The sequence below is a fragment of the Balaenoptera musculus genome, chromosome 4 (genome assembly GCF_009873245.2).
Source record: "Balaenoptera musculus isolate JJ_BM4_2016_0621 chromosome 4, mBalMus1.pri.v3, whole genome shotgun sequence".
In the NCBI taxonomy this organism is placed as follows: Eukaryota; Metazoa; Chordata; class Mammalia; order Artiodactyla; family Balaenopteridae; genus Balaenoptera; species Balaenoptera musculus.
Genome location: NC_045788.1, coordinates 112,910,089 through 112,934,519, shown reverse-complemented (window position 1 = coordinate 112,934,519; position 24,431 = coordinate 112,910,089). Strand labels below are relative to the sequence as shown.

Genomic DNA, 24,431 nt, shown 5'->3' with positions numbered 1-24,431 from the left:
TTAAACAGGACTTGGAAAGATGAGAAGTGTTCGCCAGGCAATCAAAGAAACAGCATGTGCCAAGACTCATGTGCTTAGTGAGTGGCATTGCTGATTGGATGTTGGTGAGTTTAAGACAACAGGGAATTTCAAACAGACTAGAAAAGAGGGTGTGTGGAGGGGTTGGGAGGGAAGAGGTAAGTAAAGGAAAAAGGATTGTAAAAGGCTTTGATTACTGGGCTAAACAGTAAGAGCTGACGCTGAATGGGGAGTAATATTACCAGACCGGGGAGGTAAAGTAAGATAATGTGGAGAGTGGACACAAAAGGGGAGAGAGAAGAAAAGTGGTGATCAGGTCAAGGATGTAGCAGTATTTCAAGAGACAGGGACTGAGGGCCTGCCCTGGGATTCTAGGAATGGAAACATAGGAACAAAATCAAGAGATATTTTGGAGTTAGAAAAGAAGGGACTTAGTGAATAACTTACTTTGGGGAATGGTAGGAAGATAACAGAAGAAATCAAACTATAAGATAATTACACTGATTTCAAAATCACAATTTCTTGTGTTTTTTTGCCTATTCCCTTGGCTCTTTTATTTTTAATATGTTGATCAAATAAATAAGGATTAATGATTCTAAACAAGATAGCCAATAAAGGAGGAAAAGGAACAAGTTTGAAAGGTCAAGTGCAAAGAAAAAGAATTTGATTTCAGACATGTGTAGTCGGAGATGTCCAAATGAAAATATCATGGTAGTGCCCAAGAAAAAGGGGTGGGCTGGCTAAATCAATGCGAAAGCCGTCAGCATATAAGTAATACTTGAACCAAGTGTAAGGATGATAGCACAGGGTGAGGACAGTAGGGAACTAATATTTGTTGAACACTTACCCTGCTTTAGATACTTTATATACATGATTTCATTTAATTCTCACAAGAAATCAGAAAATTGTTATCACTGCAGAAAGCGTTAAGTGTAATAAAGACGGAGAAGCCTTTAGACTGACGATTAAGAGGTTACCTTCCGAAGCCTGATGGAAGCAAAATGGTATAAGCCAGCATACAGAGGGCTGAGGTGTGAAAAAGAATTAGGAAGGTAGAAATGATTAAAGAATCCTACAGAGTAGGAGAGAAAAAGAGCAGGATAACTGGAAGGGGAGGCTAAGGAAAGGAAAGTTTAAAAAGTAGTAAGGTATATACACTACCATGTGTAAAATAGATAGCTAGCGGGAACGTGCTATGAAGCACAGGAAGCTCAGCTTGGTGCTCTGTGATGACCTAGATGGGTGGGATGGGAGGGTGGGTGGGAGGGAGGTCCAAGAGGGAGGGGGTATATGTAAACATATAGCTGATTCACTGCATTGTATAGCAGAAACTAACACAACACTGTAAAGCAATTATACTCCAATAAAAAAAAAAAAGCAGTAGGGTTAACAGTGAAGAGAAAGGATTGAATGAAGAGAAAGAGGCTGAAAAGTCAAGATAGATAAGCTGCTTTTTGATCGTGATCAAGAAAGGTGAAGAGGATGACATAAGGAACACAAAAGAAGAGCTGGCCAGGAAGAAGGTACTGGGTGTACCACTTGTAACACAGAGGAGGATGGTGAGGAAATAGGTAATTTGAAAGAATGAGAAAAGAATGTTGAGGTATTTCAGAGCTAACAGCCTCTATTAGCGTCTCATTTTCTCCGAATAAGAGTGGCAGAGATGGTTGTGAACTTAATAGGGAAAAAAGATGCCTTATTTATTCTCAATCTTCATGAAGTTCCACGGGTTAATAATACTAAAGTTAAATGTCTGGCAATCCAACTTTCCCCTTGTCACACAGAAGAAAATTTAACTACTTCCTTCATTTTAGAGAGTATATGAGTTAAATTTGGTAATAACCTCTTACTCATAGAATAGTTAATAAACACTGCAAGTTCTATTTTAACCTACAGAATTCAAGCAGCATAAACCAGAATTTGTTATTCATTCAAGAATATTGAAGGAGATCTTCTGGGGCAAATAATATACTCAGTTTCAAATGATATTAGGAATACAGAAAGTAATATATATGTAATGTGTCAAGGGCAATAAAATAGTACAAACAAAATCATCAATAATGAGAGAAGTGCTGACATGATGCAGTAACAGCTTTTATGTGGTAGAAATGCCAAGTGAAGGATTTGTGCAAAACAAAAATGTACGGGTTAGCAATGCTGAACATATAGGTTAAAGAAAGTCTAAGACACACACATGCACACACACACACACAAACACACACTACTAAGTAGCTTGGACAAAAGGACTGCAACCTAACATTCAATCAAAATAAAGGTACCTGAGTCAACAGAAAATGAATATACCAAATTCATTCTTCTGTAACATTACAGCTATGAAAGGACAAATCATTCTGCAGACTTAATTTTAAAAGACAGGAAAGGGACTTCCCTGGTGGTCCAGTGGTAAAGAATCCACCTTCCAATGCAGGGGATGAGGGTTCGATCCCTGGTTGGGGAACTAAGATCCCACATGCCTCGGGGCAACTAAGCCTGTGTGCCGTAACTACTGAGCTTGTGCGCCTCAACTAGAGAGCCTGCATGCCGCAAACTACAGAGTCCACGTGCCCTGGAGCCCACGTGCCCTGGAGCCCACGCGCCACAACTAGAGAAGAGAAAACCCGCACATCACAACTAGAGGGAAGCCCGCGCGCTGCAAGGAAGACCCTACGCAGCCAAAAAAAAAAAAAAGTTGTTAAAAAAATAAAAATAAAAGGAGAAAAATCTATTCTTCACAGACTAAAGAAGTGACAGGCCCATGCATAAAGAAAACTAAAATACAAAATCACCCATCATCAATAAAATGTTACAGGATTAGCAACCCATATATTTACTACATGATCTCCACGTGTTTATGAATGCAATTATCATAAGTGGGTGAGAATTAAGGCACATTATTTTATGGTTGCAAGTTCACTGGGATCAATTAATCTAATGTTCTGATCAACAATATTACTTGATATGCTAATTACCAAGGCATACTGTGTGATGATACTGGAAAAAAGCCCCATGTGACCTGAAAATTGCTTCATGTAATAGCATTCTGTAAATGCCACTTAGGAGTGGAAATGATCTGATTTGTCAGTAAAGACTGGTAACAACGTACCTCCTGTCGGGTTGGTGCTGCATGTGGCCGATCTCCTCTGGACAATCCTGTAACATGGGCTGGAGTTCTTCCTGTGGAGAGGGGGTCAGAGTGGCAGTGGACTGATGGCTGTAAGACACGGCAGCTGGAGAAGAAGCAGCTCCCCGCACAGGGGGAGTGGGGCCTCGCTCATCTTCCTCCTCTTCTAGTTCTCCTTGTTGCAAATACATCCTGGCTGGTGGCACGGGACACGGCATCTCTTGGTCATAGCTAAAACAAATTATAAGCACACTTAGACTGACTTCAGGTTATTCAAATAAACTATTTGTATAGTTAGTGAAGTATCAACTTTGAATTGCTTTTGAAATCTGAAACTTCTGGCCACGTTAAGAAGGTATTGTTTAAAAAAAATAGTTCCCTGTCATAAATGTGTGTGAACTGCTATATATAACATTTTTTTCTCTGAGGGATTACAATTTAATTGGCTCATTACAGGCTCTGAGAAGTCATGCAATAAAGAAATCTATTTAACATAGTTTAATTTAGTAAACCCCAAAAGTGTTTGATATATTCTATCCCTCCAACTCAACATGATCTCTAAAGGATGACTCAAGGACGGTCTTGCAAATAATCCAAAGATGATATGCTAACCTCTGTGAAAAATTACTCTTGAAAATCCCTTCAGAGGGAAGTACATTGGAGATCAAATTATTAGTCCAATATAACCCACTTTTCCTCTAAAATTATAATAGATCACTATTTCTTCAGTTGAGCACAAAATAAAGTACATAGTACTTTGTAAAGTACATGGCTTGCATTTAGGATGCTGAAAGAAAAACACAATAAATAAAATAGTCAATAAACGATAAAATGTCCCTCTACTCCTCTGCTAGAGCTGTGTAGGAAGCTCTAAATGGATCTGGGGAACATTCATGACTTTCTCTTTTACCTCAGGGCATATGGTTATTAATTAGAAGGGAAGTAACTTAATGCATTATACAAATTGTGTTCATGTTACCCCTCTCTCTTGTTCATTCTCCACCACCTGCCTTGTTTACCAGAACTCAGGAAAGTTGATGCTCATATAACATGATTTCTTTGTATCTTCTTTTACTGAACTAATCCTACCACCTTCCTCTTGGACACTTTTTCCTGTGTTTCCTAGGTATCTTGTATTCATCCTGACATTTCTCTCTCTCTTCTACCTCAAACTGTTCCCCAGTTCATTTCTGTTCGACTTCTAAAAATATCTCTAAAATCTACTCCTTTTTCTCCATCCTCACATTGCTTCCAAAATTACTTTATTATAATATGCATCACTCTCTGGTTATTCACCTGCTTTAAAGTAATAAATGGCTCTTTAATTGCCTAGAGAATAAAATACGAGGACCTAAACAAGGCATTCAAGTACCTGTATAATCTGGCTTACACTTGCCTTCCCAGCTTCCTCTCACTCTCTACCATGTGTTTCATATTAGTTCTCATGTTAGTCCACATCACTCTGTGGTCTCAATGTCCAAAAAAACCCTCCTCTTGATTGAGAAACTCCTCACTTGTTAAGCTCAAAAACAAACACAGCAAGTCAGGAAAGCTTCATTCTTCCCAGTTAGAATCAGCCTTTCTTTTGGGGGCACAGTTGCATCCCTTGTTTTTTTTTGTTAAACTATATTGACTTATTTCATTTTATTCCTATTTTTGGTGGGCTAAAATAGTAATGAATGTTGTTAATATAGCCTAGGAAATGAATTTTTTAAAATACAGCCAATCCTGGTTATTTGCACATTCCATATTTGCAGATTCACCTACTTGCTAAAAAAAAGTTGTAACCCAAAGTCAATACCCATAGCACTTTTGTGGTCATTCATGGATATGTGCAGAGAAGCAAAAAATTTGAGTCACCTGATGAATACATTCCTAGCTGAGGTCAAACAAGACAACACTCCACCTTCTTGTTTCAGCTCCTTTTCATGGCCTGTAGTGCCATGTTGTTCGCTCTCTCTCTTTTTTTTTTTTCTTTTTTTTTTGCTTTATGTTGGTGAGTTCCCTGTTTAAAATGACCCCCAAGTGTAGTGCTTTAGGGCTGTCTAGGGTTCCCAAGGGCAAGAAGGCTGTGATGTGCCTTAATGGAGAAAATATGTGTATTAGATATGACTTACAGTGCTGTTGGCTGTGAATTCAATGTTAATGAATCAACATAATTAAATATGGTGTCTTTAAACAAAAACACACATAAAACAAGGTTATGTATGGATGGACAGACAAAAATGTTGTGACCAGAGGCTTGCAGGAACCTAACCCTGCATTTCTCCTAGGAGCAATGGCGCAGTACTCACTAATTCAGTGATTGGAAAATTAAAGTACAGAGACTTTGTTTCCTGGTATAGTTGGAACTGTAAAACTGTTTTTTGTTTTGTTGTGTTTTTTTGTGGAGAATGAAAGAAAAATGTCTTCATTTCTATAATAGTCATTAAAAAGAATGTATTTTCAGGTCGATTTGTATTTTTTGTGTTAATTCTCCATTGATCACACTAGTGAAGCTGTTTTGTTTTGTTGGGTTGGACCATGTCCAGTTCTACAGAATCTGGAGTGAGGAAGAAGCACGCTAACTTCCTAATTGCTGTTGTGTGGATTATTTACACTTGTTAAATCCCTGAGAGAGACAATTCAGTAAGTTTAAATTTCTACAGTTTTCAGCAGAATGTGATAATATCTAAGAACAAACAGTTTTCAGGATACTGTGGCTGTGGTATAAATCCATACAATTATTTTATGAAAATTTAGAGATGTGCAACAGAAGTTCTGATATTTGAAAAATACAAAATCATATACAGAGAGCGATATATATGTGATCTCATATAAATTCATATATTCATGATCATATATGTAAACTATGTGTATACGATGTAAAATATTTGTAAATATAAATATGTAAACTATGTGTGTGTATAGATGTAAGTGTGTGTGTGTATTCATGATTCATGATTCTTAGTTCCAAAAGAAGCTTCCAAGATGCAAATTCTTTTTTTTGGCAACACTGAGGAGGGTTTTTAAGTTGTGCTGAGCTATCAATAGCTCAGAGACAAATGTTTTATTCAGAGACAGATGTTCATGGACCCTAGGAGTCAGTCTCCCTTGGTGATCAAGTTTAACAATGACTTAACATGGGTTTAAAAAATCATATTATTCCACTTACCTCTGTTCTAAAATCCCTCTTACCTTTCATCTACGGAAATACTGTACTCTTCACTAGTGCTCTGAGGGGGAGGATGCACTGGGGGAGGAGGGAGCAGGTCTGCCCAGTTCATGCCACCTTGTTTTGGTACCTTGGGTGTCCGTGCCCCTTTCTTGTGCCCTTGACTCCCTTGAAAAGAAATAAAATGCAAGTCTTTCACTTCTGGACTTTAAATCTTTTCTATTATCCACAGGTTAATTATTTTCTGTAAATATGATCTTATGGTTCATATATTGAGAGAGATAAACACACTCTTCTTCATTAATTTTAAACAGCACTTTGTACGACAGAAGATGCAGAATATTGCCAAGTTTAACTGCAAAATAAATAGGGAAAAAGCAATAAAATCATAAATGAATTTTACAAGTCATATCATTAACAGTGATCTTCTTACAGCAATTAATTGCATTATGGATTATCATCTAAAACAAATGAGCTGAAGACATATTTTCTGAATTGCCTTTCTATTATTTAATTGCTGGAACCTAAAATACAATATGATACAGATACGATCTATTACATTTCCACTGTTGCATTAAATCACTGAGTATATATAATTTGTACTTGTCCATTGAAGTGTTTTAGGCACAATGAAATTACTCGTTTTCATCAGAAAGGCAGGTGCAGATGAAAATAATTGCTGGAAGAACTAATATATCTAACAACAAAAGAAGCAGAAAAATGATTTTTAAAAAGGAACAGAAATGTTTTTAGCCACTGTTTCTATAAATTTATGGCTTAGAGTGAAATAGTGTTGCTTGAACATTCTTAGAAGTTCAGAATAGCTCAATTATTCAAGTTCCCCAAATTCTGATATTAGATTTGGCATATTCTTTAAACATAGGTAGCTGCACATTTTGGTATATTCATTCTAAAATAACTTTAGGTCAAAAGATATTTGGGGATAAAATGGTCGTTATCCTCTTCCTCCAATATGATACATTTTAGATTCTTATGTAAATTATAGACAATGAGTCTATAATTATTTTTCTCATATGATACCTTAAATTCAGTGAATTGTCTTGATCTTTTTTTTTAAACCTTTCTGAAACAGCTCCAAGTTACATGGTACCTGAGACAAGTCTGAGTATATTCAATGACCCTTATTTTTTTTAAGTCACTTGAAAATTTGCAAATGGCAGTGTTTGTTAAGCCAGATGTTCTTGCACTGGTATGTTACTGCACCAAGTGTGGGCTGAGGGACATGCTGTTATTCATAAACTATGACTGTCAGGCTTCTGCTTATGTGTCTCCATTCTCTCTTCCTCCACTCAGTTGTCCTGTGTTGGAATGGCTATGCATGTATTGTGGAGTTGACTATCCCCAATACCTTCCTCTTGATTTCCTGGCATACATCTACTGTAACAAACCCATCTGTCCTGAAAGACCTAACATCACAAATCTCTCCTACACTTAATTGCTTCATTCTCTCCCCTAATTACCATCAGATTTCACATCTTTGTATCTTTTTACCACATATGTATCTAAGCTGAGGGATGAAGAAAGTCAATTGAATATTAACAACCTAGAATCATTTTTTTTCCATTAAGACATGTTTTTCTCTTTAAGTGGCTAAGAATTCAAAGAAGAAACGGCATGAGATATCAAATACGAAAATATTTTATATACTTTTCCCAAGAGTACATCCTCGAAAATTTTCTCTTAATTTAGGGTTTACTTACTTTGAAAAAGAAAAAAAAAGTTGTTTGATAAGATTTGATTGTTAAAAAAAAAAATCAAACCATATATAGTAGAACAAGAGTAGATCTAGAAAGGAATAGGAGCCATTTCTAAGATCCTTAATTCAAATAGAAACAATTTCAATCAGTGATAAAACACAGCCTAGAAAATGCAAAATCAGCATGCCTTAGTCAAGGGAAGATGATAAAATGCAAATATCATATCCATTACAGAAGAGAGTTAGAGACATTTGGCTAAAAGCACCTACCAGCAACTTTAATCCAGTTGCTAGGAAGTAATATTTCTACCCTCTCCTGGAGAAACAAACTAGAGTCAAGATCAATTGGTTTTGTTCTCATTGTGGTATGACTTGTTGTGGTGTCACATGTTAGTTCTAATAATGAACCGTCTTTAATTAGAAAAACAGGACTTAAGTACCAGCAAGCTCACATCTGCAACCCTTATCAGGAAAACAGCTGGCAAACAGCTGCAACAGCATGAAGACCACAGGGAAGAGGCTTCAATGTGGCTTCTGAGGCACTTAAAGACTGAAGTTGGGAAGTTGCTTTACGACGTTTTAGAGCAAGAACTGAGTGAGGGATAGTAGAGAGATTATAAACTGAGGCAGGTTCCAACTGTACCTAAATCTCAAGATATTATCGCTTGATTCTGCTCAAGTGTACTCAAATTTTATATGCTTTTATATGCTTTAATAGCCTTCCTTCAAATGGTAACATATTTAGCAGATTAACTATATGTGCAACATTTTTAAGTTATATTTTTGCTGAGATGGAAAAAAGTTTCAACTGCCTTTAAAGATTAAGTCATGCTTCTGGTTTTAATAAAGGTTTTTAACAAGGAGGAAAATAGGAGCCTCAATCTTTGTTACCAAATAGAACATAAAAAATGGTAGCACAGGGAGATCAGCTCGGTGTTTTGTGACCACCTCGAGGGGTGGGATAGGGAGAGTGGGAGGAAGACGCAAGAGGGAGGAGATATGGGGATATGTGTATATGTATAGCTGATTCACTTTGTTACACAGCAGAAACTAACACACCATTGTAAAGCAATTATACTCCAATAAAGATGTTAAAAAAAAAAATGGTTTAGTGAGTGAACAGTCCCTCAAATTGCAGAGACAAGACCCATCCCTGGAAGATTCAAATCATATAAAGTGATTAGACATGTCATATACACATATCAGATCATTAGCATTCAAGTTGTAATATTGAAATGTACCATCCTTTTAAAGGAGAGATTGGCTTTCTCCTTGGTTTCCCTTACTTACCAGATGTACTACTGCCCCGGTCTGAACTATTGTAGGATCCTCCTGTATTCTGGTCATATGATTGATTGTATGGGATAGTTGGAGGAATTGTGTCATTTGCTCGATAATCTAGACATTTCAGATGGGAAAAAAATTAAACATTTATTTTGGTGCCTCAATCATTTACTAACGATTAAGCTTTCAAACTATCATGTTGATCACCTGCTAAAATGTACGTAAGTGTTCAGAATGAAAGGTCAAGAAAAAATAAAGATCTTTAAACATGTCTCCTTTAAGATTTATAAAATACAAACTCATTGCCTCATCTTCTACACATGAACCAGAATGAATCCTACCAGGGACTATTTCTTCTTTTAAAATACTTATAAATTAGCTAAGGCAGAAATCAGATTTGCTTGACTTCTTATCTTTAAAAATATAGTAACAAAATAATTTTAATAAAAAGAAATTGGGAAAATGTCATGTGTGTGAATCATTTAAAAAAATAAAAAAATACAATAAAACATAAAACTGAAGCTTGCCAGGAAGATTATATCTAATAAAAAATATATCCATGTTAAGAAGATGAAGTATCTCAGTCTCCCACAAATGCTTCTGCTTACTTAGGCAGAGGTGAAAATCCAAATGATAAACTCACCACTGGAATGTACTGAGTAATAATCTGTCAGGCTAGTTGCATTCCAGTGTCTTTATTATAGTTTGACGTAGCAAGTCTGTTTATAAGCAGTATAAACAATAAATCAGAGCTCTGAAATATTTGTACAGAGGACTGTCAGACCTTTCTAAAGTCCACAATAAAGCCATATACTATACAGGAATAATATGACAATAGTTTGAATTCCCACTGTAAAGTTTACAATTACAGAAACTCTCCTATTCATCTTGGTCAGCCTTTGTCATGAACTCATATATTATGCTAAGTGAAATAAGTCACACAGAGAAAGACAAATATTGTATGATATCACTTACATGTGGAATCTAAAAAATACAATAAGCTAGTGAATATAACAGAAAAGAAGCAGACTCACAGATATAGAGAAAAAACTAGTGGTTACCAGTGGGTAGAGGGAAGGGGAAGGGGCAATATAAGCATAGGGGACTAACAGTTACAAACTATTATTTATAAAATAAGCTACAAGGACATATTGTACAACAAAAGGAAAATAGCCAGTATTTTATAATAACTATAAATGGAGTGTAACCCTTAAAAATTGTGAATGACTATATTGTACACCTGTAATTTATATAATAGTGTACATCAACTATACTTTGAGAAAAAAAATGGTTAAAAAATAAATGTTTATTGAATTGGGTTATTATACCAATCAAATGTTTCCTTAAACTGGGAAAAAAAAGCAAGATAACTGTATTATTAAATTAAAACATATAACACTAACTTAAATGAAATGTTTGTCTTAAGTTATCTTTTTTGCAGTCTCCAACTGTAATAAGTTGTTCCCAACTCAAACCTAAAAAAAAAGAAATCTGTGTTTCCAATTATCTGTAATTAAATGTATCCTTTACCTGGACACTCATACACAATTGCCCTGACCTATTCAAATCGGAGTAATCCCTTTATTTCCAGAGGTCTAACTTTACAAATCATGTTTTTAAAGCAGTAGTCTGAGGGACTACAAAGAAATCAAATACCTATCTCTTCCAACTCACCCATACTGTAACAGAGAAACATTTCCTTCAGGCCATAAAATATTATTCTGCTGCAACAAGCTAACACTAAGAATTTATTTTAAGTTCTATCATGACAGACTTCAAATCAGGCTACCCAAAGAAATTTAGGTTCTGAAATCATACATTGCAGCAGTCTCAGTAACCACATGAGGTAGGAGAAACATAACAGATTGAACCACTTCTCCAGTTCAAGTTTAATTTAATTATTTTTCTTCAGTTTGATAAAAAAGCCATTCGTTTATATGACCATGTAGAAGCAATTATCTTCCATTCTCGAGTGGAAAGAATGGGAGAGTCTATTTATTTAAAATGTGAGGTATTGTGATGGTTGTACATCTGCCTTATGAATAAAAGATTGCCTGTCCTGAGCAATCCCTCACCTACGATTAAATTTAAATTAATCTCAAGCCATTTGAAAATACTTATATATTATTATAAAATCAATATTCCAAGGTTATTGTTGTGCTAATTAACTTTTTGACACTGGAAATTTTGAAACCAAAGAAATAAGAAAACCTTAGTGACCAAAGAAAGATTTCACACGCTAGTTCCAGACAAGCTTCGGCATGTAGTGCTGAAGGGTTAAGGACGCCAATACAGAAAAGGATGGGAATAAAGGCAAGGCTCTTCACCTTTGTTCAGTTTGTTTTGCTCCATGATGTTATACTGAATTGGTGCCACTTCTTGTTTCTGCTGTCCGGATGGTTTCCAGTGCTTCTCGCTGGAGTCCCCACTGCCATTGTTCATGTTGTTGCTGAGGTTTGACTGGATGAGCTGGGTGGTGGCATAAGGGGTGGGCTGCCCTGATGGATTGACAAAACGCCCATCCTTCAGATTTGGGCTATTGAAGGTTTTCATCTCATTGATTTTGTTACTAAGGTCCACATCACCATAAACAGTTGACTCAGGGAGCATCAGATTTGTTTGTTTGTTATCCAGTTGGTTGTTATAATTTGCTATACAATCAGCTATGTGCAATGGAGAGGAAAAGGAAAAAGTCATTCTGCATGGTTATTCGTTTTAAATTTCCTTGTAAGTAGCTTTGTGAGTCACAGTAAAATTGTTCTATAAAGTATAAATGGGCTTAAATATCATGAATAAAAAGGACCAAATATTCTTATGTCCTTTCTAAAGAACATAGTCAAATGTTCTTTCTAAAGAAAAATTGAGTGAATAAGAGAGGACACGTAATTTATATGGAGCCTAAATAATTCTGAACTTCTGCTAGTGTTACACAGTTTATAAATAATGCACCCAATTTAAATAATTTTCCTTTAACAACCCCATTAATGGGAATTGCACTAAAATAATATATACATGAATATCTTTATGTGCCAACTTAAAATTTTCTAGTCTGGAGTTACTGAACTATTTGAAGTTACTAGTTAAGCTTATAGGTTAAGAATCCAGACCAAAAAAAAAAAAAAGAACCCTCTGCCCTCGGATCAAGGAACTTGAGATTTCAATATTTTATAAAATAACTCTACTCAAAAAATATGAGGAACAGAGGTAAAGTGACAGTAAATAGTGCTCAGGAGAATTTTATTAGTTTTTTCCCTTGATCATGCAGGATAATCATTATCAGGAAAAGATGTTATATAATCATTTTTCATGGTTTCATAATGACACCTCAAGAAGTATAAAATGACAATAATGATGGCAAAATGAATCATAGTAGCCAGGGCAATTTATCAAGTAACACCTGAAATAATACCTAATATGTCTAATATTTCAATTTCACTCTAATTTTCCCTTTCTTTAAATATTTGAGAGTGAAATAACTAATATATATATAGGAAATATTCAAAGCCTGTAGCTGAAAATATTCAAACAGCAGGAGGAACTAAAATCATCATTTAAAATTAAAACATTTTTAAAATAAAAAATTAGTCAAGTTATAATAGTAAAAATAAAACTATTTTAATTCATAGTGGCTGCAACATTAACAGGTCACCTTGAGGATTAGTTTTCAACTGGATATCTTAAAAAATGATGAATTAACACGGTCACTACTAAAGATGTAAAAATGAATATAGTTTTAAGAAAAATCTGCAATTTCTCTATCCTACTGAATTCAACTACCCTGCATTTCAACAACAAATGATCAGGGATGAGGGGTATTTGATCAATCTGGCTTTTAGTAATTCTTATTTCTAATTTCTAGGTATTAAGTTTTATATAATAGTGGTTAAACAATATTTTTAATGGTAATATGGTTTTGGCAATCTTGTTTTTCTTTGCCACTCTTTCCATATGAGTAACATCCAATAGAACTCTCTCAGATGATGGACATGCTCTATTCTGCATTGTCTAATATGATAGCCACTAGCCACATGTGGCTACTGAGCACTTGAAATGTGGCTAGTGCAAATGAGGAACTGGATTTTAAATGGTACTTTATTAAATTTAAATTTAAATAGCCACCTGAAGCCAGAGGCTACCATATTAGACAACACAGCTCTACATATTAATTTAAATGGATATTGTGATTTTTTTCTTTTATTGGGCTCAGCATAATCTTTCTTTTACTTATAATTATGTGAGCACTTCTTCGCCTAGACAACTAGAATATGGACCTCTAGAGAACATGGACTTGGTCACATGGATATATCATTTCCATATCCATATCCAATGGAGACTATGATTTGTTCTTTATGGTGCATCGCACTTTTTACTTAAATGCCATATTCTATTTCCCTTTTCCTTAACTCCATGGGTTATTTTACTTCTATAGTCATATATTTTGATCCTTTATGATTCTTTTTATATCTCCTATATTGTGAATGAATGTTAAAAGGTTTTTTGTAAGAATTATTTGTAATTTTCTGTTTTTTCCTTTGCATATGCTACATCCAAATTTTACTGTCATGTTTTAGCATGAGATTTTAACAAGCAATTTACCACACATATTTCTGAACCAAAAAGACACAACACAAAATTAGTATTAGTATACACACCTGCAAAAGATATATATTTCTTGTATCTTAGGATTTACTAGTATACTATAAAAATCTAATTTTGACATTCAGTTAGCTTTCATTTAAAATTATTTATTACCACCATATAATTATTATTATTATTGTTGCTGCTATTAAAAATTTGGTTCACTCAAACTATAGATCTATGGATCTTTTGATCTGCTTTATTCTTAAAATCTTTAAAATAAATACTATAAATAACTACAATTAAAATTATAATTACCTACATTCTTATGAAGAGGAATACTTTTGTATAATTTCATTTTTCCTTATTTGCTATCTATTCTAGAATTTATATTCTCCATTCTCCCTTTGCATACTGAGAAACTTTTTTTGGGTGGAGGGTGAGGTGTGGAGATACAGGGATGGAGAAAATATTCGAATCAGGCTAGTTTGCTAAACAACGGTTACTATTTCATGAAAATGTGGATTAAATTTCCTTTTCAGTTTAAGGAGAAGAAAACGAAAGTTATCTCCTCATGGCTTGTTCCTAACAATGCCAAGCTTGCCTATCAGGCTGTCTCTGTGCCTCTAACCTGGGCGACTATACGTGGTCAGGTTACTGTCGCTGTTTCCATTGCCTGCTGTGCAGCAGTTGATGGAGCAGTCATTGTGATTGTTCCCAGTATTAGGCCACGTGTCTGCCAGCCATGGCTGCGTGGCAGGTTCACTGATGTTGAGAAGTCCTGGCCTAAAGAAAAAAATATGTATAAAAGCAAGTTTTATATAAGTAGCAAATGATATTTCCTATTCAGAATTCCAGAAAATTCTTCATCTCACTATTCTCACAAATAATTTGGTCCACTATGCTGAAAGATATAATAATTCCTTTTATTTTACAGACAAGGCAACTGTAACGTAATGTTCTGAGGCACGCCTCAGTTTATATAGCCATCCTGCTGTAAACGGTGAGACCAGTTTTGTACCATTTGTAATGCTCTACTCCGCCTTCAGTCACAGTGGCTAAAAATCAAACATGGGATCTAAAAAACATGGATACTTATATTTTGTAGTGTTTTAGTAGCGTAAAGAATATTCTCGTTAAGACAGTTTGCATTTCTTAATTTTTGACCCATTAAAAAATAATGATCCCTCTCACAACTTCATTAAAAAAATGGAACAAGCTTCTTTACTGAGATAAAGGATCCTTCACAGTAAGCACATTTGCATATTTTTCTTCAAAACCATGTTTCAGAGACAGTGAGTTTGGGGCTCTGTGACATTTTGCAGAGAGCCTCATCAGTGTTTCAGTGCACAGTTCTGTAAGCTTGTCAACATTTTCTGATGGTGACAATGTAAGATGCCATAAACCCTATATAAACAAAGGAAAGCTACTGAATTAAATCTGGTAAAACGATGTCCGCTGCAAGACATATTAGCGTTCATGGTTTTTTTTTGCACGACAGATGTTAATCCTCTTTCACTGTGCATTGGGAATGCAAAGTACATCAGCAGTTATTAATGGCAGCCCTGGACCACCAGTGCCAGAGACACAGACTGAAGTCCAGGAATGGAAATCCTGAGGTCCTTTTCCAATACTGACTCCATTTGATAATCCAGCAAAAGAGGTGATGATGCATGATGTACTGCCAGATCCACAATAAACAGACTGGCACTACAGAGTCTGAAAAGATTTTCTTCATGGTTTCATTTTCTTTGCTAAAGTGCAATAACCACGCTTTCATTTACCTGGGAAGCAAGAGCCTGACATTTCACTCACCATGGTTCCTATGCTGGCATACAGAGAGTCAACCGAGGAAACTTTCTATGCAAAAGATGGTTATTTGAGGAATAATTCACTTCAAATGAAAAATATGGATTTATAAGTTATAGATCTGTATACGTATATATATGTATATATGTGTGTATACATATATCTGTCATAAAAGTGAATGTTTACCCTTTGTTTACAATGTGTGAGGCGTTGTTCTGACCTTTATATGTATTAACTCATTTAATCCTTCTAATAATCTACAGAGTAGTTACTATTATTATTCAGATTTTAAAGATTAGGAAACTGAGATACCTGAGAAAGGTTAAGAAACTTGTGCATGGGTACACAAAGTGAGTGAGTGGCAGAGCTGCGATTCAAATCCAAGTAGCCTGTCTGTAGAATCCACACTCTAAGCCAGAATACTATAAACACATATACTGGAGAGTGCTGGAATTTCCTAAAGCCCTCAAACATTCTTAATAAAAGGAAGAGTGGAGTAATGTCTAAAGTCTTAACATTCAGAGTAACGTTGTTAAAACTGAATAAATTAACTATTAAAATTGTTGATAAAAATATGCTTTGAAGACCAATGTTGCTGACCTGTTAAAATTTAAAACATTTAAATGCAAGCTGTATCACAGATATCTGGAGCTTTTGAAATCAATGTTGGTTATAGAAATTCTGCATTTAGTAGTCTTTAGCTTTCCTTATTTTCTCTTGAACTTAAAGTGTGTTATCACTTTTTAAGTTATTAAAAATAAATCTCCGTATTTGACACTGTAGAAATATTATAGGATGTTTGAAGTACGGGTCAAGCCTGTCTTACGTGTTTCAAAAGGAATAGACAATATTTTTATGCTACGATTCCCTCAGAAAAACACTTTTAAAAGTGAACGTTTTGATATCATCAGAGGCTGAAAGAACTTTTCATATGTATGGGAGCTTTCCAACAGGAAGTAGGATTAACAATTCACATCCTAGCTTTCAGTTCAGACTTGTGTTTGGAATGCTAATTATTTAGGGAAGAAGGTTGGGTCATGATTACCGGCCCATAATGAATCTTAAAATGCCATGGGTATATTTCAGAGAACTCTGAGGAAGTCAAGGTCATATGTAGCTACTCTGATAAGGGTGTTAGGGTCTTTAAAAACTAACAATCTCTCAAGCTACCTTTATGCATTTAAGATGATCTAGTGTGTATGAGACAGATTTAGCTGCCCAAAAAATAAGAAATGAAGCAGAAGCAAAACACAGCGCTGGTTACAGTGATTAATATATGTCGGAAATATTATATAATATTACCATATTTTATATACATAAAAATGCAACCATATTATACATATATATCCATATAATATGTTAGTTGTTATATTTTCATGCTAATATATGTGAGTTTTGCCTATTTTTTCCTTGTCTTCAAAAAGATATTATCAGGGAAAGGAAGAGACTAGGGCTCTCAAAAACCATATTTAACTTCCAGTTTATATTAAGGGGATAGTTTTGTGTCACAAAGGAAAAGAGGACAAATGCAATTACCTTCAATTCCTCTGCTCCTGTTACTCCAGATATTCCAATCACTCACTCCAAAAACAAACAACAAACAAACCTATTTGAACTCCTAAACCACAAAATAAAATACTAATACTAAAGGGTCCAGGGGCTGGGGAAAATAGTGAAGGGGCCTAGCAGCAAGGGTTGCCTATAGACTGTCTCCTCTTTCTTTTGATAGCTTGAAAGAATTCTGAAGCCCAGGAAGAAGCAAGGGATAGAGCTGAGAGTGGTCAGTCCTTCAAAGAGAAGCAAGGTCTGAACTCTTTCTTTCTCACCTCCCACTGCCAGGAAATGTGCTATTGGCATTCTCGACCTGGTTAGCCTGACTTTCCTATGCTTTTCTTCAGGCTTTCTCTGCTGTTTCCTGATTTCTGCTGTGGTTTGGATTTTAACTAGTTTATTTTTGTTTGGAAGAGCAGATCGAGATGTGTGAGGTGAGGAGAACAAGTGAATAGAAACAGCCACTTAATATCCATGATCTGCCACTGGATTACATTGCAAATCCTTTGCCCTTTTTAAGTTGAGAAGAGGTCTCTTTGCTTACCGCAATCCTCATTTTCCCTTTTATGTGAAGAGCAGAATTCACAGTTTTGAGAACGAGGAGAGCTCTCAGGCTCTCCTTCTCTCTCAACCTTCTCCTTTATCAGAGGAAAATGTCCAGGGCCCAAAATTTTCTCTCATCAAGGACTGAACTCAAGTCTTCTGACATTTGTTTACTCAATAACTCATCCCTTCCTTCTTTAGATACTTTTTAGTGATATCTTTCAAAGATCAATAATTCGTATATTGAATTTATGGATATAATCCAATAAATTACATTTATTGCATTACAAAAATTCATGCATTTAATTATTGATTAATAAATCACGTAGCCTCTAACTCCAGGATCTCACATTCTATTGTGGGAAACAATCATTTAAGCCAGGAGTTAGAAAACTATTTCTATAAAGGATTAGAGGGCAACCATTTTAGGCTTCGCGGGACATATATTTTCTGTTTCAACTACTTAACTCTGCCATTGTAGTGGGAAAGCAGTCATAGACAATATGTAAACAAATGAGTCTGGCTGTATTTTAATAAATCTTTATTTACAAAAACAGGTGTCAGACCAAATTCAGACCAAGAGCCATAATTTGCTGACCCCTGATATAAACAAAAGATAATTGCATTACCTCTTATTAGGTGCTTAACTGTGGTGTTTATACAGCACAAAGAGTTCACGGAGGACACAGCAGGTGAACCTCAGCCAACTAACAAGGGGAGGGGGGACATATTCCAGGCTGATGTAATAAGTGCATAGAAGAGAATGCAATATTGGTGACTGGCAGGTGGGTTGACACAGTGGATTGTAGGGGGTGGCACACAGAGATATGAGGAGGCCTACAAGGCCCTAGAGGTTGTGGGTTTCACATGCTCTGCCCAATTTGGACTTGCTATTTTAAATATGGTGTGTTCTACTGAAAACTGGGATCTTCAGAAGCTCAGAGACATGATCCATATGCATCTCAAAATTTCATTCTGGCTCCAATGGGCAAAGGGAATTAACAGGAAATAGTTCTAATGAAGGTAGATGAAGGTAGGACTGCTGGGAGCATTTTTAACAGATTAGACAAGGGACAAAAGGAGCTTGAAGTGAAACAATACAGCGATAGTGAAGGGAGAAAAAGGTAGGATCAACAAAATGCAGTAATAGATGCAGGAAAGAGGATGACTTGACATTTTGACTTAGGTGTCATTAACCAGATGAGTTGGGTGATACAGTGAGGGCTCACAGAGTCTGAGATGCCTGAGGGAATCCAATGTTTAAGGGATGGCATCAGAGAAGTGAGTACAAGAGTCTGACTCACTGTTCATTCTCTTACCACACTGGATCATGGAACACACACACACACACACACACACACACACACTCACAAATGGCTAGAAAATGAGACCTCTTCCTAATGCATTCCTGATGCTCTTACCCTGTTCTAGTTTTTCCAAAGCACTCACCAACTGCTTCTACTACAGAGTTGACTTTTTAAAAAATGTTTATTATTAATCTTCTATCTCCCCTACTAAATGTAACGTTCAGAAGGACAGGAAATTTTATTGACTTTGCTCACCGACGCATCCCAGGCAACTAGAACACTGCCTGTCACATTGTAGGTATTCAATAAATAGGTTTGATGAATAAATAAATTTAAAATTGTGTATGTAACTGTCATTTTGAGCACTAACCCTAAGATCTTTACTTAACTGTTGCCTCTATAACATTCCAGCATTTTTTGTCATTTTATTTGGTAAAAAGATCATTTCCATTTGGTATTTAAAATAAATCCATTTCACTGTTATACTATTTTTACATTCAGAAGGTTAATTCTGTATGATGATTTAGTGAGCTTTCCAAATGGAACTTTGTAATTTTTCAGTCCTGCTGAAGAAACTAGCATTTGGTACTGAGAGATCCCTGCCATCATTTCCTCCTTGATAATTTGGTCTACCTAGGTTGAAAATTCCTTTACAGCAGAAACTAAACATATTTTATATGTGTGTGCATGTGTGTGTGTGAGAGAGAAAGCGCATCTGTGCACGTGCTCATGCACAGAGGCTGGTGCAGAACCCACAGAAGATGCTCAATAAGCATTTTCATAAGATCTGATTAATGAGAAAGCTGAAGTCTACCGTCATGAATATACACATGTAGAGAGGTGGTTATATCATCAGGTTCCAGATTTATCCACGAGAGAATGTTCTTATGCCAGAGACTGTTTCATGAATGTCTGGGGTATGATTTAGACAGAATTGCCCCGGATGCAAAAACATGCCCTGGTTTAATTCTTGAATCAAGTGGATTTATTCCTTATGAAGACCTCCCTAGCTTTGGGGTCTTTCAGTGGCTGGCTTTGTTTCACAGGTATGAAAACAGGAAGCTAGCAGCAGTACCCAGGAAAAAAAAGAGTAGTGCTAATTGTCAAATTTGTACAGCATTTGCTAAAGGTGGTCAACATTTTTTTCACCACTCTTTCCTATATTTATGTTTTCCAGTTGCAACCACCCACATTATCGAACTATACAAAGCAGGACACTCAATAAGTTAACTGAATTTGAATTAGAAAATGGTTTTGGTCGAAAGGTTTTTTTTCTTACACCTTAAGCTAGAGGTTACTGTTTTTGAAAAGAAAAAAATTATCATAGAAAATCCTGAAGCTTGACTCATGTAACTTATACCTTCTTTCAGCCCCTTTCAGCCGCCTGTCACATCAATTTGTGATTTCTCTGTGAATATATTAAAGTTCACTGAATAATAATTACCAAAAAATCATAAATGTAGGATTGAGGTTCATTTTAATGAGAGGAAAAAAAAAAAAAAAAACCTCCGTGTTAACAAGCTACTTAGATTCTCCTTTTATTTCAACATATTTCCTGGCAAATGGAGACTGAACTATGTTGAATTCATAACAAGAACAAACAAACAGACATAAACTACAACAACTTATGAGCCAATGCTGTGTTCAGCAGGTTTCCAAATGAACACTTTTTCTTTGATAGTATCTGTTAACTAGCTATATTTCTTAATCTTCATAAATGCCATCGCTTAATTACTTTAACTCCTTTTAATCATCTGCTAAATCAGCAAGTCTGTCTTTCCCGGTGAAAGTGCTCCCTCTGGTGTTCACTGACTAAGATGCAACGGCTCCAATCAAGTGCATTTGTATGTAAACAAGCTTGGCTCCACAGCACAACAGAATGGAGTATTTCCGAAATATTTAAACAAATTTCACCTTTAAGTTAAACCTTTTCAGCAAAGAAAGTGATGTCATCGATGAAGACAAGAAGAAATACCTGGAATTCCCCTTAGAATCTACAAAACAAGCAGGATAGTTACCTCCCTCCACTGCTCACAGCTTCGCCTCCTCTCTGATAAGTTACTGGAATGTTACCAAAAAAAAGGAACAATTAATAGACATGTTTGTGTTTATATATCAAAAGCTATGACATTCATGAGCATATTTCTAGAATGGCATGTTTTCTTCCTTTCTACTTAGAAGCATTGCAAAAATTCATCACAGGAAATAGCAGATTTCCAATTGAACTAGTATTTTTTTAAGATGGTACAGAATTAGATATAAGTTATTTTTATTTTCTTTACGTGCCAACAAGGTTGAAAACTAAGCAGAAGCAAACTTCAGTTCACTCTTATTAACTATAACTATTACACGTTTGTACTTTCACATTCTCATAGATTCTAATTTTGAATTTATTATTAGATCATGTAACTTCATGATTTTATGTAAGTGGAATCTTAAATTTGGGAAGAAAAAAACCTACCAGACCATTTCCCCAGAAATATGAGTACCAGTAAGACAAAGGTAAATGTTAAAATAAACCCTCTTTCTCTCCACACACAAAGATGTATGCCAAGTTGTGACTCTTAATGAACGCGACCTAGTTTTTATTGTGGCTTGTGAAAACCCTTCTCAGTATATTTTCATCAGACATGTATACATAGTGAAAATATATTTTATTGCTCTTGAAAGCATTCTCGGCTTAATAAATTATGGGTATAAAATTTAGCCATAGCAGAAAAAGATTTGCACATAGTCAGGCAAGGGGTTAAGGATATTAGCTTTTCTGTAAATACAGATCCATTTTCTAAGAAGAAATATGTTTCTAAAAGCTGCCAAATTCTGCTTAGAAGAACTCCAAACTGGGAGTCTGTTAAGGAGAGATAACTGCTTCCAGTGATTATAATAACTGGATTAAAACCGAGGAGGCAAGGCTACAGGTACATCTTTTACTAAAGGTGAATCGAAAGAAGAGGACCCACTTTGAAAGAAACTGAATGGAACGGAATCTTAGTACTCGGACTTAAGGAAAATGACAAGTTTTATCTTTCACATGTGCTGGATATTTTGGTTACCTTTAAGAACGTTGATTGTATGGATAGAGAATTGCAAGGGAGAGAAATTTTTGTTCGAAAACCTGAAAGCTTAAGTTAAGGGAAAAAAATGCACTGCCAAGTCTGAAATAATCAATGTGATCATTAGCATGTTAAATCATGCTGAGGGTAGACACAGTGTGTCTATCTAACGAAACACATGCAAACAAGGCTAAGATGCAATGCGGAGTCACGAATAAGTAATGGCATTGAAGGAATGACAAGCAACAACAACCATTTCTACTTCAAGTGCATGCCTGGCATGAGTAAATGAAGTACTGTCTTCCATTGTAAGTCCTTTCCCCCCAGCTTACTGCAGAAAATGAAATAAAAACAGAAACACAATAGTACAACACATGCCAAACTAACAAAGAAAAGGAGGGGGGTAAGCGCAAATATATACCTGTTGGTGTGAAGGTAAAAGACGGGACTGAAAAATCAAAACAAAATATAAACCAGTTATTAAGCTGAAGAGAGAAAGGGAACATATCACATTAGTATAAATCAAGCAGACAGCTGAACATAAAACAAATGTAAATAACTAAGCCAGTAGTTCTGACACTCTGATATATGAATAAAACCAAATCTGAGGTTAAAAAAGAAGCTTGTCTCTGAGGTACCACTTTGAAGGGTCTGACGTTCTAGGACGGGAGGGGGTGGGGATTGTGCTGGGTTAGCCTGCAAATGACCCCTGCATTTAGTAATGGAGATTTAGCTCATGGCTTTAGTACAAACAGGAGTCCTCTACTATTAATCATTTCCAAACATTGGATAATGTGTTCTTAAACAAGTATTATCAGGGTCTTGCCTAAACCTTATCTAGAAATCTTAAAGTAAATGCTTATTAAAGTGGGCTAACTAATAGGTGCATTTAAGTATTCATCATCGAAAGACAGACAGAGGGAAGGAGACAGAGAGAAAGATAGAAAGACAAAAAGAGAAAGAAAGAAAGAGAGAGAGGGAGGGAGGGAGGAGGGGGGAAGAAAAAGAAAGAAAGAAAGAGAGAGAGAGAAAGAAAGAAAGAAAGAAAGAAAGAGGGGGGGAAGAAAGAGAGAGAAAGAAAGAAAGAGGAAAAAAGGAAGAAAGAGACAGAAGGAGGGAGGGAGGAAGGAAGGAAGAGAAGGGAAAAGGGAAGGAGGAAAGGAGGGAAAGAAAGAAGGAAAGAAGGAAGGAAGAAAGGAAGGCAGCAAGCAAAGAGAGAACTGGAACAAAAAAACCCCATAAAACTGAATTGTTCCACTGCCAAGAAATGCCTGATACTTATCATATAAACAGCGTAATGCTACATTTTTATCATGATAGAAATTTGTGAACGGACAGGAAAAATGGGGAGTTTTAAACTTTAACTTCTCTATTATAGTTTACATTTAGAAGCTTTCTAGAAGTAGGCTGAGCATTTTTTTTTAAATACCACACCAAAAGCTAAACAATAGAACAATAATGCCCCTCTGAAAACCTTCACTCTGCAGTTATAAATCTTAATGCAATCAATAATGCCTGAAATTGAACTGCAGACCTCAAAAGTAGCAGCCTTGCCTCCGCCACTTTTCCTATCTTCTCTCATTCCTGGGTGTTGGATAACACCAGAGCTATTTCCATGTCATTTCACAGAGGGAGGAGGCTGATTTTTTTCCCCAAGCTCGTCACGTTAATTTAAAGTAAACACTGCTCTGGTAAAGAAAGCAAGGAAATCTACGTTACTCCCTTGTAGATTAAAATTTGCTTTTAAGAAATCCTTAATACACACAAACACACAATCAAGAATATTGATTACTTATCACGGATCAAAAAGCTGCCAAAAATGTATTTTCCACTTCACATTTGAACGTCTCCAAGAAATTTACTTGAAGATTAGAGCACTGGGGTTGCAAATTCAAATGCCTGTAGCATCCTTTACAACTGTCACTTCTTACCAAACCATTTTATTTCTGAGCATACTAGGAAGAACAAAAACAAAACCCTCAATGCTGGGGATCCAGTTTAAACACTGGGCTTACTTTGCTGCTCAGCAGTCTCTGTCTTAGGAATTCTATTGTGTTTTCTTTCAGTCAGGTCTTTTCAGAGAGTCAATGTAATTTAGCTGCAATCAAAAATTCAGAGCCATAGTAACTAGTCCTCATAAAAAATAATAAAGAGATACATTTGAAAGTAAAGCTACTCAAGCAAGAATGTTCAGTGCCTGAACATTAATTTGCAATCAAAAGGACACAGGCAAAAAATGAAATGTCCCCCTCGGTATTCCTAGCCAACTGCTAACCTCAGTTTAAGGAATTGAAGA

The 24,431-nt window shown here is 35.7% G+C and overlaps 1 protein-coding gene across 7 annotated transcripts in view; it reads right to left on the bottom strand.

The window, feature by feature from the left end:
• Positions 1–24,431, bottom strand: part of ROBO1 (roundabout guidance receptor 1) — a 380,851-nt gene that overhangs the window by 27,773 nt on the left and 328,647 nt on the right. For 3 of the 7 annotated variants that reach the window (XM_036850840.1, XM_036850842.1, XM_036850843.1), the window contains 7 exons: positions 22,557–22,583; positions 21,101–21,143; positions 14,504–14,658; positions 11,622–11,957; positions 9,301–9,408; positions 6,317–6,461; positions 3,122–3,370 (listed from right to left, as the gene is read on the bottom strand). In XM_036850840.1, coding sequence (XP_036706735.1) covers positions 3,122–3,370; positions 6,317–6,461; positions 9,301–9,408; positions 11,622–11,957; positions 14,504–14,658; positions 21,101–21,143; positions 22,557–22,583 — 1,063 coding nt within the window. The remainder of the gene's footprint in view (positions 1–3,121; positions 3,371–6,316; positions 6,462–9,300; positions 9,409–11,621; positions 11,958–14,503; positions 14,659–21,100; positions 21,144–22,556; positions 22,584–24,431) is intronic. The other 4 variants (XM_036850841.1, XM_036850844.1, XM_036850845.1 and 1 more) reach the window with 3 other exon arrangements.